We start from the raw sequence: 19143 nt of genomic DNA, 5'->3' as shown, positions 1-19143 counted from the left end.
GACTGTGAGTGTTTTTTGTTGTTGTTGTTGTTGTTTTTTAAACAATTGTGCAAATTACGCTTGGCTTCGTAGTAAAAGAGTGCGTGTACTAAACTGGCCCTCCTGCAGTCCAGACCTGTCTCCCATTGAAAATGCTTGGTGCATTATGAAGCGTAAAATACGACAACGGAGACCCCGCCCGGACTGTTGAACAGCTGAAACTGTACATCAAGCAAGAAAGGGAAATAATTCCACCTACAAAGCTTCAACAATTAGTGTCCTCAATTCCCAAACGTTTATTGAATGTTGTTAAAAGAAAAGGTGATGTAACACAGTGGTAAACATGACCCTGTCTCAGCTTTTTTGGAAGTCATAAAATTCTAAGATAATGATTATTTTTGGGAATGTAGTCTATCTTTGTATGTCACACTGGAGCTAAATTTAGCTTGGATTGTTAGTGGAAGGCCACATGTGCATGTTTTTGCTCTGTTGAGTGGCTATTGTAGCTAACAAACTACGGAGGTCTCATTATTCCTTGACAATTGGTATTTTTAGGGGTGGCATAAACGTGCACTTCTGGTGCATTTTTTTGTTTTCTAAATTAAATCATCTGTAAGTCATTTATTTTTAAGGGTAATGTTATAAGACGTGCGAATGGTTTGTTTAAATGTGCCCTGCGATTGGCTGGCAACCAGTTCAGGGTGTACCCCGTCTCCTGCCCGAAGATAGCTGGGATAGGCTCCAGCACTCCCGTGACCCTCGTGAGGATAAGCGGCTCCGAAAATGGATGGATGGATGTTATAAAACGGTTTTGAAATTATATCTGTTTTGGCATCTTGGTTTGTGGTATATTTACAGTTTAAACAATTAAAGTAGGCAATTATTAAAAAATTCAGGGGGAGGGCATCTATTGCATTTTTTTCACTCTTGCAGCAGGGCTTGGGTGAATACCGAGGCTTTACTGTACTACCACTGATTCAGCCGCACCATACTTTTTATACTTTCATACTTTTAAAATTATTTATTCAGGAGTCGTTGGTAATCTTGAAAGATGCAAAATAGCAACTATACTGTATTTTTTCGACTCCTGCTGGCAGTTTCATTTTGTTTTAATTTCACACTTTGAATTGTGGATTAAGAATTAATCATTAACAGAAATGAATTCTGAAGGCAGCAGACCATAAAATCAGCAAAATGTCAAACAAGTGCCCCTAAACAAGGCAATTTACGATGAATTCAGCCATTAATATTACATTTTTACTGCTGTTAAAACTCTCCTTGGTGTGGCTACACTAATTAAAACCATGAAACCGTAACAGCCACTTTGTAGCTGTAATAAAATCGTAAGTGGAGCGTTTCTTCTGGCAGTCTCGTTGTTTTCTCTAGAAAATAAGATTACAAACATTAACTCAAACAAAGATGATCTTGAAGCTCAAGAGCATACAAGTAAATGTAAAGGCAGACAAGATTGTTCGGTATTTTGGGAGTGAAGGCAACATGAAGTAAATTGCTAGTTGACCTATTCAGGTGGTCAATTTCAGTGTTAAACAGGATTTAAACCGTGACGAAAAATGGAAAAGCACTGGGGTGAGATAGGGATTAGGAAAAAGAGGCACTGCCGTTAATTGCTGAAGAGGGATTGTTGCGTGAAGAAATTGAATGGGGAAGACAAGTGATTAAATGAACTGGTGAATAGTGATTGATTCCCCCACCCCCACACCCCGTCCTCCCCTTTTTTCTGTCCTTTTCTGGTGTAACTCTTTGTTCAGGTTTCTTTAGTTTGTACACATCCACATAAACAATTTTACTAGAGCTTTAAAGACACAGATGGTCTAGCAGAGGGGTGTATATGGGTGTTTCAAGCAGTGATGGAAACCCATAGAGGACAAAAGTTAGTGTGTCTGTGTTTGTGTATATACGTGCATCCTCGTGTGTGTGTGTGCGTGTGTGTGTGTGTGTGTGTGTGTGTGTGTGACTAGCGACCACGAGGACAATGCTGTGAGAGATGGTAATTCCACTATACAACACAGCCTTGGTTGAAAAGAATGGAGCCTTTTTGTAGAGGCTTTCTATTACACAATGTGCTGCTAGGAGCCCCCAACATATCACACGCTATGTGGGTGTGCGTGCGCGTGCGTGTGCATGTGTGCGTAGGAGTGATTTTTTTTTCTCTTGTTCACTGACCTATGATGTCAGATGAGCAAATCTACAGTACATACCATCCAAAAACCCCTATGACGAACAAAATATATGGATCTAGGTTTCCCTTGCCCGGACGTGGGTCACCGTGGCCCCCCTCTGGAGCCAGGCCTGGAGGTGGGGCTCGAAGGCGAGCGCCTGGTGGCCGGGCCCGCACCCATGGGCCCCGGCCTGGCCCAGGCCGAAAGGGTAACGTGGCTCTCCCTTCCCATGGGATCACCACCTGTGGGAGGGGCCACAAAGGTCGGGTGCAGTGTGAGCTGGGCGGTGGCACAAGGGGTTGAGGTTACCGAGGTGGTTAAAAAGCTCCTCGGTGGCAAGGCCCCGGGGGTGGATGAGATTCGCCCGGAGTTCCTCAAGTTCTCTGGATGTTGTAGGGCTGTCCTGGTTGATACGCTTCTGCAACATCGCGTGGACATCGGGGACAGTGCCTCTAGATTGAAAGACTGGGGTAGTGGTCCTCCTTTTTAAGAAGGGGGACCGGAGGGTGTGTTCCAACTACAGGGGGATTACACTCCTCAGCCTCCCTGGTAAGGTCTATTCAGGGGTGCTGGAGAGGAGGGTCCGTCGGGAAGTTGAATCTCAGATTCGGGAGGAGCAGTGTGGGTTTTCGTCCTGGCCGTGAAACAGTGGATCAGCTCTTCACCCTCGGCAGGGTCCTCGAGGCTGACCGAACGCCCTGATACTTGCTGTTCGGTCCCTGTACGACTGGTGTCAGAGTTTGGTCTGCATTGCCGGCAGTCAGTCTGACTCGTTTCCGGTGAGGGTTGGACTCCGCCAAGGCTGCCCTTTGTCACCGATTCTGTTCATAACTTTTATGGACAGAATTTCTAGGTGCAGCCGAGGTGTAGAGGGGGTCCGGTTTGGTGGCCTCAGTGTTGCATCTCTGATTTTTGCAGATGATGTGGTATAGTTTGCTTCATCAGGCCGTGAGCTCCAACTCTCACTGGAGTGGTTCGCAGCTGAGTATGAAGCGGCTGGGATGAGAATCAGCACCTCTAAATCTGAAACCATGGTCCTTATTCGGAAAAGGGTGGACTGCCCTCTCCAGATCGGGGATGAGATCCTTCCCCTATTGGAGGAGTTCAACTATCATGGGGTCTTGTTCACGAGTGAGGGAAGAATGGAACGGGAGATCGACAGGTGGATCGGTGCAGCGTCTGCAGTGATGCAGACTTTGTATCGGTCTGTTGTGGTGAAGAAGGAGCTAAGCCGAAAGGCGAAGCACTTAATTTACCGGTCGATCTACGTTCCTACCCTCACCTATTGTCACGAGCTGTGGGTCGTGACCGAAAGAACAAAATGAGTGGCCTCATTCTGTCTGTTTAAGTTCAAATGCTTACTGTTGGAGTTTATTTCTTGTTTGCCTCAACTGTTCTCTTAAAGGATCTATTATGGATGTTCCACATTCAAAACAGCTCCCAGGTATATTAATAAAAGGCCTATAAAATGATTTGGTCAAAATACACAAAGGATATAGAATGATAGGACAGTTTACACCTCATTATTTAATTTTGCCTGTTTTGAGGGAGTAGTCCTGTCTCATGAAAATGAACGATGGATCACCCCGCTCCATATACTGTGGTACCGATGCAGAGTGCAGCTTTTGTGACTATTGATTTCATTACTTTGTTTCTTTTCAAGCTCAGGTTTGAATGAGGTAGGTGGCTTCTGCTTGCAGAAGTTATGTTCTTATTCCATTCTCCGAATGATGGCTCAGACCTTGCACTGTTTGTTTTGTCTAGGTGCTTGGGCCACCTCCCAGAGAACAAAACATGCATACTTGGGTAGTTGTTAGGGTAAAACAGGCATATTAGGTTAATTGAAGACTCGAAATTGCCCACTTGTGTTAATGGTTCTTTGCAAATGGACTGACTCCCTTCCAGCTGTATTTGAACGGTGAGGCTAATTTGTATTTACTGGAATATTTATATATTTACTCTTAATATTTGGGTTTTACATTCAATGATGAATGAGACAAAATCAGCATTCTCATGTTTATGTAGTTATCACTGCATCTGATACATAACTTAGAAGATTACATTAAGATAGCATTATTTGTAACAAAACACTAAATTAGTAGGTGAGCAAAAGTGTTGGGACAGACTCTACAGATTAATGGGACTCAGGACTGAATATTAAGTTGCAAATCATTTGCTTGCAATAACTGCATCAAGGCTGCGTCATTGACATCACCAAACATTTGCATTCTTCTTTTGTGATGCTTTTCCAGGCTTTTAGGCCACAACCCATTAGTTGTTCTTTGTTTTGGGCAAACTGCATGCTCTATAGCGTTTAATTCTGAACATTGACTTTGTAAGACTAAAACCTTTTACTTCTTTCCCCTCCCTGTCCCAGAAGGAGGCATGCAAGCCCAAGCCATGACTTTACCTCCACTGTGTTTCACTGATGTATGTTTCTATCTATTATTTTTGCTAATGAGTGGTTTGCACCTTCTTGTGTAGTCTCTGTACTTTTGTTCATGAAGTGTTTTGCAAACAGTACTCTGTGACACCTTCACTCGTGCCTTATGGAGGTTGTTATTAATGTCACTACCAGGATCTGTCTTTGTTGCTCTCCAAATCTTTCTGTTGTGAACTACTGTTATTTCCTGTGATTAATTGGCAACACATGCAGTGTGTATGCTGCCTCCCACCCTAATTAAGCTGGGATAGGATCTAGCTGACCCATAACTCTGAACATATAAACGGTAGAAAAGGAGTAAATAGTGAATGAATATATTATGACCAATCAAATGTTCATGCTTGAGTTGTAGATTGCCCAATGATTGCCTGAACAATGACTGAAGGTCTGGCCAATCACCATATAATATACAGTAAACTGTGCAGGATTTAACAAAAAGGAAGCCCAAGTGGAAGGGAAGAACACATTCTGACTGCAGTCATGAAATGCCACATGATTTAAAAGGTCGGCTGGACACTTTTTGCAGGTACTTAATCTCCGGAGAAAAGAGAATGTGCTCTCCCAAAGGTCAAAATGAATTATGACACACGAAACTGAAATTATGACAGATATATTACTCAAATGGTTGTGTAAAAGTAGTATGCTGTAATAGTGTCATAGCATTACTTTTCTAATACTTTACTTACTGTCGTAATTGGTTGTAACATGCTTTAGGGGGCTAGAAAACTTTTTTGAATGGGAACACGGGGCGAGACTTATCAGCAGGAACAGTTAATCTTGAGGATGCATATTAGTTTGGCTTCCAGGCTGGCAAATCGCACAAATTTTCAAACCAAAATCCTAATTAGCCGTCATAATCCAAGCTATGCACACCAAATAGTTAGTTTCCATATCTTAATGCAAACTTAATTAAACTTGTCATTCCTCCAAGCAGTTTTTATTACTCAACTTGTTCTATTAGGCATCAGACTACACCAGCTCCAAGGATTTGTGAGACACAGCCTACACTCTACAAATATTATTTCCAGGAAAGAATGAAGCTTAACGTCTGTCTGTCAATGATAATTTGAAGTCCGTGTGTTTTCGATGTGTGAATTATCTTTGGAACAAATTGGCTTTGCTCTATGGTTGACTCATATTCTATAGGCTGACATTTGGTGAATCAGTTCAAGATAATTTTCTTTACATTTTCTCCTTAATTTAGGGGCAAGGATGCTGCGTACTGTATGTGCTGCAGCTATTAATAACATCATGCTTTGGTGAAGATACTCCATCACTGGCATCTCTTCAAATAATTGTGCCTGTGTTTTTAGCTGCAGCCTATGCCTCTCCATCTTATTAGGTCAGGGGTTGGCAACCCAAAATGTTGAAAGAGCCGTATTGGACCCAAAAAAACCTAATCTGTCTAGAACTACAAAGAATTAAAAGCCTTATATCAACCTTGTAATGAAGGCAACACATGCTTTAAGTGTCTATATTAGACTACTATCCAAATGAGTTTAACTTCCATTATTGATGTTATGTTTTGTTGCATTGATGAAATTATAGAAATACAATAAAGAAAACCATTTTTTATGTCATTTTTATTTTGAGGATTCAAAAAGAACAATGGAACATGCCTCCTGTAATTTCAGACCTCCCCATGGAAATAAAATGCAGTCCTCTTCAATCCTCAATAATACAAACAATCCTCTTCTCTTTTGCCCGTTATCTGGGCAACAGACAGAGTGTAATAAAACGCAGCCTGCAATTATTAAAATAAAACACCAGCCTTTTGAAAAGGTAAGTACTACGAAAATAAGCCAGTTTCATTTCGATTAATAAAATGAAATAATGCACAGCCTGCAATTAAAACGCAGCCTGCTTCAATAATAAAACAGCAGCCTTTTGAAAAGGTAAAGTATATAAGATTAAAATAATACAGTTTAAGTTCGATTTCTGTGCATTATCCTCTTTTCTTTCGTTTTCTACAAATACTAAGTAAGTCAGTGCAAGGTAAAAAGCAGAATCCTCTTCTCTTTTGACACGCACAATACAGTACAGCCATCCTCGGACCTGAGCAACAAAACACAATAATACCCCTATGTGTCATTCCAAATATATACTGACAAAAATCAGAAACCGCTTTATAAAAACAGACACGTTGTTGCTAAATATGTTCTTACCCGTTTCATGTGACTTGTTTTCGGACATCACTGGACAGCTTCTCAACATCGGGCATGTAAGATGTAACTTTAATCTTGACATGACTGCAAGCTCTCATCTGTGACGCGGTTGCGGTATTTGGATTTGATGTAGTTCATGTTTAAGAATATCTGCTTGCACACGTATGTTGATCCAAAGATGGATAATACTCCAAATGCACATTTCTTCATGTTCCTATAACTGTCAGGAAGAGCGTTCCATGTTTTTCAAAAAGTTTCTCGGGTGTTGCGAAGCTTTCAATTTCGCTCCATTTGTGGCTTTGGGCAAGCTGAGCTTTCGATCCTCAGCTATCTTTGTCTTTTTCCCTTCGCGATCCATGGCCCATCACACACCCGCCGGTTTGTTTGTTTTGTTGTTGTTGTTGTCATGTTTGCCCTCCTGCAGAACCATATTAAAACAAAAAATATATTTTTCTCCCCCATCTTTTTCCATTTTCATACATTTTTGAAAAAGCTCCAGGGAGCCCCTAGGGTGCCACTAAAGAGCCGAGCCGCATGCGGCTCGAGAGCCGCGGTTTGCAGACCCCTGTATTAGATGTTCCGTTTAAACACTGCCCCAATGTATTTTAATTCAAACAATGTTTTTCTCCACCCTTCTCAACCTCTACTTTTTTCCATCATCGCTCTCGTGATCCTCTCACCATAGTCCTCCCTCCTTGCCTCTATCTTTTTCTTCTCTCTCCTCTGCCTTCTCTTATTTTCTGGTGCTTCCTCCATCACACCCACCTCTCCTTCTCCCAAGTTTTTCCCCTCTTCCCAGATTTGCTCTCTCCATATTCCTTTTTACCCTACTCCCTCTAGCTCTTGGCTTGCTTGTGTCTTCCCCTCTTCTAGTCAAAGAGAGTCAGCTGAGTGAGGCAGTGGAGTGCAGCACTGCCTGCTAAGTAGTTGAGCACAACATACTCTCAAAGTGGTATGTGTGTGTGTCTGTGTGTGTTTTTCAGTTTCTCACACTGTCTCCTCTTATCGTATCCACGAAGTCGCCTCCACTTCCCCTTTTACTTCACACTTCACTCATGCATGCACATACGCACGCATGCACGCACACTTGTACTGAGAGTCTAACTAATAGTGTTGGAGGCAGTCTAATTCAGATGTATTTTTAGAGGAAATGTCTTATTTTTTCTTCTGTATATTGAACTAAAATGTAGCTCTCATTACTGTTATTTCAGTCAGTATCCCTTTTTGTGTGACACATTATTACGAGCAGCAGTAATAATGCTGCAATAAAGCACATTGGCAAAACAATTTTTTTACGTCACCATGTACAGCGGTAACTCATTTAAATGCACAAAACGCAGGTTGGAATTCAGTTAAACAATTCTGGAAACGTATAGCTTAAGCTGTCTCAAAAACTTCCACTTAAAGCATATTGCACATGATTACAGGAATTCTTTTCTGCTAAGGCACAGTTACCAAAGCACTAGCCTGTCAATCCAGTTTTCATTGGAAGGGGGCGAAAATGTACAAGCCTTATACATTTTTGAAGGAAAACCTTTTTCTCTTCTCCCCAACAGCCTGATTCCAAGAAAGCACCTGAGGCATCAGATCACTCCACCTCTTCATCTTCCTCCTCTACCTCCACCTGTACCACCATAAGGGCAGAGGAGAAAAAGCTCTTATCTAAAGACTCTATCCTGTCTCTGTATGCCGCCACCTCAGTGGGCAGTCAGCCACACAGCCAGCAACAGCCTGCTACAGGGCACGGTATTTAAAACATATGCACAAACTCACCACTCCAATCAAAACATTACCTTTACAATTTCATGCTTGGCAGAAGGGATACTCAAATTTGTCATGTTGAATTTTTAGGAATTGTTACATGACTACGTCAGACTATACAGACTATTGTTGGATGAATGAAAACCATTACAATATTGTTGTACACAAATTGTAGAGCATCCTGGATAACAAAGATGCACACACACTTACAGTACACCCAAACAATAATCATAACAGCAGATCAGAGTGACGGCAGATGAAAGATCAGTGTGATGAAAAGCAGTAAGGTCCATTTTCTGGTGTCCAACATCACCAGAGAAGTGAAAGCAGACTTACTCTCCTCTCCTCCTTTTATTATGTGGGAAAAAATGTTGGTGTATGTTTGCATGTATGACTGCATATGCATGTGCATGGACATGCGAGTGTTCGTACACAAAGTGTGTGGGGAAACCACTGTGACGGGTTCGTTGAGGGGAGCAGGCAGTAGCTTTATGCTGCCTTTACATTTGCACATTGATTATATTGCTGTATGATTACACTGACTGATCTAGAGGATTAGAAATGGAAATAAAGATATAGGGCTTTCAGCTACCTCCATTGTCCGCCTGGAATCGAAATAAATGCTGATGAAGATCAAGGTAAAAATGGGCTAATGTTCCAAATCATTGGACTATTGTGTGTTTGTGCTATAGGAATACACATTTGCCAGCCTCAAATAACACAGCAGAGCTTCAACAGCACCATGATGGGAGGAGGGGTCATGGTGTCAGGCATGACTCTACCTAACGGCAGCTACATGGACATGCAGCAGAACATGATGTCAGCCAAACAAGGACAGAACTTCCACAGCATTCAGCAAGGGCAGTGGAGTGTGGGCCAGGTAATACAAGACAATTACACACATATACAGTATAGCTCAGTGGAATTACTTAAAATTAATTAGTCATTTAGATTCAGCAATGCCTCCCTACGGGGACCACAAGCCACTGCAAACTGTAGGTGAGTCCCAAGCCCATATAAATGTCAAGCTGGATAAATGTTGCGTCTGGAAGGGCATCCAGCTTAAAGCTTCGCCAAACAATTGAGCGTTCATCCACAGAATGTCAAGCCGAATCGGTCGCGGGACGAGTTCACAGCAACCGCCATTGCCGGCGTTAACTGACAAGGCACAGGTGGAAATCCAGCTACTTTGGGCTGAAGAAAAAGGAGAGGTGGTAAGCGGGTTCATAGGCAGAAAGAGAAGAGGAAGAGGAAATCAGTCTAAAACTGAAAGTAGGGACTTTGAATGTTGGGACTATGACAGGAAAAGCTAAGGAGTTGGTTGACATGATGATTAGGGAGAAACTGTTTCCAGGAGAGCAGGTGGAAAGGCAGCAAGGCTAGAAGCTTAGGAGCAGTGTTCAAATTATTTTAACATGGTCTGGATGGAAAAAGCAATAGTTAAAAATGTAAAATGGAGGTGAAAAGAATGTCAGCTCAAGTGATGAGGCTGAAACTTCAAATGGTGAATGTGTTTAATGTAAATAGTGGTTATGCCCCACATGTAGACTGTGAACTTGAAGAGAAAGACAAATTCTAGAAGGAGCTAGGCATAGTAGTTGAGAGCATCCCAGGCAGAGAGAGAGAGTTGTGATTGGTATAACCTTTAATGGAGATGTTGGTGAAGGAAATAGGGTTGATGAAGAAGTGGTGTGTGCATTTGGTATCCAGGAAAGGAACTTAGAGGGACAGATGGTGGTGGACTTTGCCAAAAGAATTGAAATGTTCTGTAGTGAACACTTTTTTTTCCCAGAAGAGGCAGGAACATAGGTTGACTTACAAGAGCGGAGATACAGTAGAAGCACACAGGTAGATTACATCATGTGCAGATGATGTAATCTAAAGCAGAGTAATGACTGTAAAGCAGTAGTTGGGGAGAGTTTATCTTGATAAAACAGGATGATGGTGTGTAAAATGACTCTGGTGGTAGTGAGAAAGATTAAAAACACTAAGGCAGACCAGAGAAACGCGGTGGAAGCACAGAAAGTAAGAGTAATGTGCGGCTTTTCAAGAAGAGGTGAGACAGGCTCTCTGTGGACAGGAGACGCTTCCAGAAAATTGAACCACTACAGCAAAAATGATCCAAGAGAGGCAGGATAGTGCTCGGTGTGTCTTCTCGTAGGAAAGGAGAGAAGGAGACTTGGTGGTGGAACCTCAAAGTACAGGAAATCATACAAGGAAAGAGGTTCGCTAAGAACAGATGAGACACTGAGAGGACCCAAGAGACCGGAGACAAGAATACAAGGAGATGCAATGTAGGGTGAAGGTAGAGGTCGCACAGCCCAAACAAGAGGCATATGATGACATGTATGCCAGGTTGGGCAGTAAAGAAGGAGAGAAAGATCTACACAGGTTGGCCAGACAGAGAGATGGGAAGGATGTGCAGCAGGTTAGGGTGATAAAGGATAGTTATGGAAATGTATTGACTGGTGCCAGTAGTGTGCTGGATAGATGGAAATAATACTTTGAGTTGATGAAAAAGGAAAAATGAGAGAGAAGGAAGAGTAGAAGAGGTAATGTCCTGATGACATACCTGTGGCGGTATGGCATCATCTAGGAGATGTGGCTGTGGAGATTTTGACCGGGTTGTTCAATAGAATTCTAGAGTGTGAGAAGAGGCCTGAAGAATGGAGTAAAAGTGCACTGATGCCCATTTAAGATCAAGGGCAATGTGCAGAGTTGCGGAACCTACACAGTAATAAAGTTGATGAGTCAGCCAATGGAATCATGGAAAAGAGTAGGTTATGTTGTGTTGTTGGTGTGACAGAGCAGTTTAAGGTGACGGTAGGGCTGCATCAGAGATCAGCCCTGAGCCCCTTCCTGTTTGCACCGGTGATGGATAGGCTGACAGATGAGGTTAGACTGGAATCCCCATGGACCATGATGTTCGCAGATGACACTGTGATCTGCGGAGAAAACAGGGGAGACTGTGGAGGAACATTTAGAAAGGTGGAGGCATGCAGTGGAAAGGAGAGGAATGAATATTAGCTGAAGTAATACAGAATATATATGCATGAACGAGAGGGGTAGGAAGGAAAGAGTGTGGCTACAGGGAGAAGAGATGCTGTGTTTGGATGTCTTTTGAATACTTAGGGTCAACAGCCAACAGCAATGGTGAATGTGGTAAGCAGGCAAAGAAACTGAGTCAAGCAGTTTGGAACAGGCGGAGGAAAGTGTCAGGTGTGTTATGTGATAGAAGAGTCTCTGTTAGGATGAATGAGAAGGTTTATAAGACAGTGTTGAGGTCAGCCATGATGTACGGCTGTGAGATAGTGACACTGAAAAGACAACAGGAAGCAGGCTGGAGTTGGCGTAAATGAAGATATTTTGTTCTCTTTCGGAGTCATCAGGTTTGATAGTATTAAAAATTAGCTCATCGGAGGGACAGCCAAGGTTATATGTTTTGGAGACAAAATTATACAGACTTTAGTAGTGAGTATATTGGCAGAAGGATGGTGAGGCCGGAGCTGGTAGCAAGAGAGCTAGAGGAACACTTAAGACAAGGTTGATGGATGTAGTGAGGGAAGACATGAGGGCAGCTGGAAGTGACATACTGTGGCGATCCCTAAAGAAAATGAAGAGTAATTTAAATTCATCAAGTAGCTATTCAGTAAGTAGCAAATTTGAATTCTACTTTGAACGTAAACCCTCCATGTGAAGGATCATGTAAGTATGCCTATCAAGATTTCTTAATAGAGTGCCAAAAAGTTGCATTATGCTGGTACAGGGGCAGTAGCTTTAGCAGGGAGGCCCAGACTTCCCTCTCCCCAACCACTTCATCCAGCTCTTTCGGGGGGATCCCGAGGCGTTACCAGGCCAGCCGAAGGACATAGTCTCTTCAGCGTGTCCTGGGTCGTCCCCGGGGTCTCCTCCCGGTGGAACGTGCCCGGAACACCTCACCGGGGAGGCGTCCGGGAGGCATCCGAATCAGATGCCCCAGCCACCTCATCTGGCTCCTCTCGGTGTGGAGGAGCAGCGACTCTACTCTGAGATCCTCCCGGATGACCGAGCTTCTCACCCTATCTCTAAGTGAGAGCCCGGACACCCTGCGGAGGAAACTCATTTCGGCCGCTTGTATCCGGGATGTTGTCACACAGCTCGTGAGCATAGGAGAGGGTAGGCATGTAGATCGACCGGTAAATTGAGAGCTTCGCCTTTCGGCTTAGCTCCTTCTTTACCACAACGGACCGATACAAAGTCCGCATCACTGCAGAAGCTGCACCGATCTGCCTGTCGATCTCCCGTTCCATTCTTCCCTCACTCGTGAACAAAATCATCAATCAATTGAAATCATGTTCAACTTATATTTGCTTGAATACACTACAAAGACAAGATATTTAATGTTCACACTGATAAACTTTATTGTTTTTAGCAAATAATCATTAATTTAGAATTGTATGGCTGCAACACGTTCCAAAAAAGCTGGGACAGGTGGCAAAAAAGACTGAGAAAGTGGAATGCTCATCAAACACCTGTTTGGAACATCCCACGGGTGAACAGGCTAATTGGGAACAGGTGGCTGCCATGATTGGGTATAAAAGGAGCTTCCCTGAATTGCTCAGTCATTCCTAAGCAAAGATGGGGCGAGATTCACCTCTTTGTGAACAAGTGCGTGAGAAAATAGTCGAACGGTATAAGGCCAATGTTCCTCAACGTACAATTGCAAGGAATTTAGGGATTTCATCATCTACGATCCATAATATCATCAAAAGGTTCAGAGAATCTGGAGAAATCACTGCATGTAAGCAGCAAGCCCGAAAACCAACATTGAATGCCCATGACGTTCGATCCCTCAGGTAGCACTGCATCAAAAACTGACATCAATGTATAAAGGACATCACCACATGGGCTCAGGAACACTTCAGAAAACCAATGTCAGTAAATACAGGTCGGCGCTACATCCGTAAGTGCAACTTGAAACTGTACTATGCAACGCAAAAGCCATTTATCAACAACACCCAGAAACGCCGCCGGCTTGTCTGGGCCCAAGCTCATCTAAGATGGACTGATGCAAAGTGGAAAAGTGTTCTGTGGTCCGACGAGTCCACATTTCAGATTGTTTTTGGAAATTGTGGACATCTGGTCCCCCGGGCCAAAGAAGAAAATAACCATCCGGACTGTTATGGGCGCAAAGGTTCAAAAGCCAGCATCTGTGATGGTATCGGGCTGTGTTAGTGCCAATGGCATGGGTAACTTACACATCTGTGAAGGCGCCAATAATGCTGAAAGGTACATACAGGTTTTGGAAAAACATATGCTGCCATCCAAGCAACGTCTTTTTCATGGACGCCCATGCTTATTTCAGCAAGACAATGCCAAAACACATTCTGCACGTGTTACAACAGCGTGGCTTCGTAGTAAAAGAGTGCGGGTACTAGACTCGGCTGCCTGCAGTCCAGACCTGTCTCTCATTGAAAATGTGTGGCGCATTATGAAGCGTAAAATACGACAACGGAGAGCCTGGACTGTTGATCAGCTGAAGCTGTACATCAAGCAAAAATGGGAAAGAATTCCACTGACAAAGCTTCAACAATTAGTGTCCTCAGTTCCCAAACGTTTATTGAATGTTGTTAAAAGAAAAGGTGATGTAACACAGTGGTAAACACGACCCTGTCCCATGTTTTTTGGAACGTGTTGCAGCCATAAAATTCTAAGTTCATGATTATTTGCTAAAAACAATAAAGTTTATCAGTTTGAACATTAAATATCTTGTCTTTGTAGTGTATTTAATTAAATATAGGCTGAACATGATTTGCAGATCATTATATTCTGTTTTTATTTGTTTAACACAACGTCCCAACTTCCTTGGAATTGGGGTTGTAAATTGAAAGACAAAGTGTTTCTGCAGCTTTCTGAGCTCTTTTTGCTGCTGCTATCATGTCATTATCATCAATCAAGATTAATGAGCCCATCCCAGAAGAAGCCATGCAAGCCCAACCATGACCTTACCGCCACAGTCTTTCACAGATTTTGTATGTTTGAGATTATAAGCGGATCCCTTCTTTCTCCTTTCTTTCTCAAAGCTTTAGCTCTTCATCATGTTAATCTTTGTCACTTTAGTCCATAAAACTTTATTCCATAAGTTTCAAGGTGTCTCCATATTTTTGGGCAAATTCTAGCCTGGCCTTGCTATTCTTGATGCTAATGAGTGGTTTGCTGCTTCTGGTGTAGCCGCTTTACTTTAGTTAATACAGTCTACGAACAGTGGCTTATTGTAGCTTCACTCCTGCTCTCTGGAGGTTGTTGTTCATCTTTTAGAGTCTTTCTTTTTAGCTCTCACAATGTTTCTCTCATCAACTGCTATTGTTTTCCTTGGTCTACCCATTCAAGGTCTTTTAGACAGTGGTTTCTTTCTTCTTCTTCAGGACATTCCAAATGGTTGTCCTGGCTCTGGCGAATGTTTGCTCAACAGCTTTTTCCACCTTCTCTCAGCTTCACAATGCTTGTTTTTCATAGACAATGCTCTGGTTTTCAAGTTTGTGACACCAATGAATAGTTTGAAAGCAGTTTTCATGAACAAAACCAAACTCTGAACCTGAGCATATAGTAGATATTCAGTGCTATTTACAGTATTGTTTGACGAATCATCCCCTCCTTTTTTCTGTGGAACTTGTCCTCAGCTATTTGCTGAAAAAGCCACATATTTTCATCTTGGTATAACACTCTAAGATGCCACAAGATAGCCCTGGTTAACAGAAATGTAGTATTGGGTGTCAAAGAAACTCTCTCATAGAAAGTCTCTCTCAACTGTGAGACTAAGATCTTTGTATGTCGGGGAGGAGCAAAATTTAGTCTGAGTTTCTGAGAGCCTTTGCCCCATGTGCATGTCCACACACACTTCCGGTGCATTTTCCCAAAATAAAGTAATCTGTAAGTCATTTATATTTCACGGTAATGTCAGCTCATGTAATTACAGCTCATGACGTAATAAATGTCTCCTTTTTACAACGTAATAGGCCCATAACGTAATAACTGGCCACCAACAGTCCTGAACCTGAACCTACAGACCCTTTCCAAAACATTAGAATATCATGTAAAAGTATGTTTATTTCCATAATTCCATTCAAAAAGTTTAACTTTCATGGATTCTAGATTCAGGGCCCACAATTTAAACAATTTCAAGTATTTATTTGTTTATTTTTACATAATTTGGGCTTCCAGCTCATAAAACCCACAAAATTAAGAATTCAACATACATGCAAATCAGTCGCCTTTCAGTGAAATTTGCCGTTCTGAACTCAAAATAGGCCTTTCAAGTGAATCGTAACGATCCGATGAGTTTTTCCGGAGGGGGTTGCCGTTGCTGATGTCATAGGCTGTTTCGTACTCCTTGAACGCTGGCAGCTAAATCCATTTCATACATCCACCATCCACACACAGATGGAATTTCTGAATATTACTCCGCGGTGGACTAATGTGCGAGTCACAGGAGTTGATGAGACCAGAAAAAAACGCCGCTTCTGCCAAGTAACGGTACTTATACTCCGTTACAATGATCTAAATGTCGCTCGCTACTTTTATTTATCAATTATTGCTTATTTATCGACTATTTTGTGCGCAAGACTACGACTTCAACTTCCGCAACGGGCTCTGTTTAAGCGCTAGTGACGTTTAAGTCTAGTTCACCATTCAAACGACACAAGAAAGTCACATGAAGTCACACAACCTCTTCCATTGGGCTTCCTGGGCATAGGTATTAACACTAGTTATGCCAGCCCGGCTGATTGTCGTGCCTATGTGGCGGCCATGTTGGGAAGGTCATCGTTACCATGAACGCAACGGCGCGCTACTTGTGTTTAGATTTAGACAAACAAAAACAACAGCTTTCATGTATTGTAGGATTTGTCTTGCACTGTCTGCCCAAACGTGGATATTTCAGCTCACTTATAACTTGAGAAAACACCGGGCAGTAAATTGCAGATGTTTTGTTGTAGTCTTGACTGTGCATTTACACACACAGCATAATCACAATTTGCACATTCACATTTTATTTTGTTTATATATATTTTTTAATTGATATTCATGCTGTGGTTAAAAAAATCTGAAGTTACTATTTACTCAGTACTTGAGTAATTATTTCACTGTGTACTTTTTACTCTTACTCAAGTAATTTTTGGGAGAACTAGTTGATCACATTCCTCACTGTGAGGGGCCTCATCCACTGCAAATTCTTGCTACAGGGAGATGCGATCACCAAGCACATTTACAAACAGATTCTGATTCACCATGAAAATGCACCTGCTCTCAATGCCCTGAGCATCAGACAGTCACGGGCCGTGAAGAACATCGCAGTGCTGGAGCGAGAACCGGCTCTATGTGATTTTTTTTTTTTTTTTTTTCTCATTCATCAAGTGGACCAGTTCTGAAAACGTGATCAACATCACGATGGCAGGACTACGGAGCTGCATAGAATCCCGGAAGAATCCTTTAACAAGTGACTAAAGGAGTGTCCGAGAAGGCTGGGAAAGTGAATTCGACTCCACGGGGATTACGTCGAAGAGGAAAGCTTGTAGTTTGCGTTTTAAATATCTTTTGTAACACCAGTCTAAAACTTTATTGACACACCTCGTCCAACGACCAGCCAAAAGATTATGACCGGGCAATGTATTAATATCCAATACAGTACAAGAGCTGTATCAAATATTCTGCCTGTACAAACTTCAGCTTTGATTGTGACTGTCAAAGAGATGTAAATCCAATACAAATACAATCATATTCTTTTAGCTTGTGATCAACTGTACTGCATTGCAGTGAGAGCTGTTTACGCTCTCACGTAACTAACGGTCCTAAAAATGTTACTTATTTATTGTCTAGCTTGGATAGGCTCCAGCAGCCCGTGACCTTAGTGAGGATGAGCAGTAAAGAAAATGGATGGATGGGTACGTTTTTGTGGCATCGTGGATGACGTTAACGTGTTGCATACACTACTCACCCCAATGCAATGTTTTATCACTCACCTCCTCCACGTCTCTTCTTTAGTTGCTGTTATGCTTCTTTTTCTGGTTGACTTGTCTGTAATTTGTCAATATTGTTCACGGACCGGTGATGTTAGATAGAATCATTGACACGCACAGAATGTAAGACGCTTCCTGTCAAAGGAGTTTGAAATATCTGGATTGTTAGAAAATGCTGTTGACATGGAGCTTGTAGTGTCTGATTCCAGGTGCATGCAGGTCTTTAATACGAGCATTAGAATGTCAATCCATGTGCGTCTTTCTGCTATGCGTGGCTTTATGATTGGTGATAGAGTGGGAGCTGAGGTATAATGACTGAAAGCCGGTGCATACAGTATCTGAGATCGCATTGCCTCTTTGTGTGTGTATTTGTGTGTTTTTCCTTACTATTTCTGGGCTAAATATCGCTGCTTTTAGTCGTATGAACTCTTCCACTCTCGTGTCTCTGCTTTCCTCCCTCAGTTATCCCGGCAGATGTCAGGCATGGCCACAAATGGAGGCGCGCCACCATCAGGCGCCCCTGCAGCCAGTTGGTCCGCAGCACCAGCAGCTTCCGGACAGACCCTCAGCACTCAGCTGTGGAAGTGAGCAGCCCAGAAAATTAGCAGTGCAGCCTGTGGCACCTACTTAACAACCCTCCACCGTAGCATCCCCAAGGTTCCTTTAAAAAGCCAAGACAATACACTGAGCGGGAAAAAAAAAAACAACAACAAAAAAACACTGGCAGCCATCATGTTTTCTCTTAATTGGATCTCTTTTTGATTTCCTGTCGGTATTGTGTGAAGAGTAGGTAGAGTTACAGCACAACAAACAATAGAGGACACTGCTGGACGGCGTATCCGCTGTAGTAATCTTATAGTCCTATAATATCATGACTAAAATGATTAGATAGTTAATAGTCATTGACTACGTACAGTAGATATGAACCCCTTGTGGTGATTGGTCTCCTCTCTCCGCTGTGTATGGTATAATCATCCCACACCTGCCCTCTCACCTTCTCTATAGAGGTGGGCAGGTCATATTCTGGCCAGTACTGTATTTGTGTGAAAAGGATATGTGAACTCCAGAGCCGTAGCCAGTGGTCACGTCAGTCATTCATGCTGTTGTGTTTTGCACTTCCGGGCCACCGTATGTTTCTCCTTTACACTTGGTGTATAAATCTCATCCGAGGAGTCGGTCCTTACAGCCAGCTGTGCAATGTGAAATAATTCAAAATGATTACATTTGTAAGTTGATTTGGTAAAACTGTTCTGAGTGTTTAGTCGTCGATTCACACACACGATATATAGATAGATAGATAGATAGATAGATAGATAATATATATATAATATATATATATATATATATATATATATATATATATATATATATTATCTATATATATATATATAATATATATATATATATATCTATATATATATATATATATAATCTATAGATATATATATATAGAGATATATAGATATATATCTATATTATCTATAGATATATATAGATATATATATTATCTTTATATATATATATATATATATATATATATATATTATCTATAGATATATATATATATATATATATAATATATAATAATAATATATATATATATATATATTATATATCATATA

The 19143-nt window shown here is 41.8% G+C and overlaps 1 protein-coding gene across 2 annotated transcripts in view; it reads left to right on the top strand.

The window, feature by feature from the left end:
• LOC133409719 (stromal membrane-associated protein 1-like) overlaps nt 1-18242 on the top strand; it is a 76755-nt gene extending 58513 nt beyond the window's left edge. Inside the window, exons 8-11 of one of the 2 annotated variants that reach the window (XR_009769454.1) lie at nt 8324-8513; nt 9221-9408; nt 17382-17446; nt 17984-18018. Coding sequence is in view for 1 of the 2 variants with exons in the window: in XM_061690124.1 (XP_061546108.1) it covers nt 8324-8513; nt 9221-9408; nt 17984-18109 (504 nt within the window). In the remaining variant the exon portion in view is untranslated. Of the gene's footprint in view, nt 1-8323; nt 8514-9220; nt 9409-17381; nt 17447-17983 lie in introns of both variants that reach the window. The other variant, XM_061690124.1, reaches the window with a different exon arrangement.
• Nucleotides 18243-19143: the final 901 nt, after the last annotated feature.

The sequence above is a fragment of the Phycodurus eques genome, chromosome 11 (assembly GCF_024500275.1).
Source record: "Phycodurus eques isolate BA_2022a chromosome 11, UOR_Pequ_1.1, whole genome shotgun sequence".
Classification (NCBI taxonomy): domain Eukaryota; kingdom Metazoa; phylum Chordata; class Actinopteri; order Syngnathiformes; family Syngnathidae; genus Phycodurus; species Phycodurus eques.
This window is presented reverse-complemented; position numbering and strand designations above follow the sequence as displayed.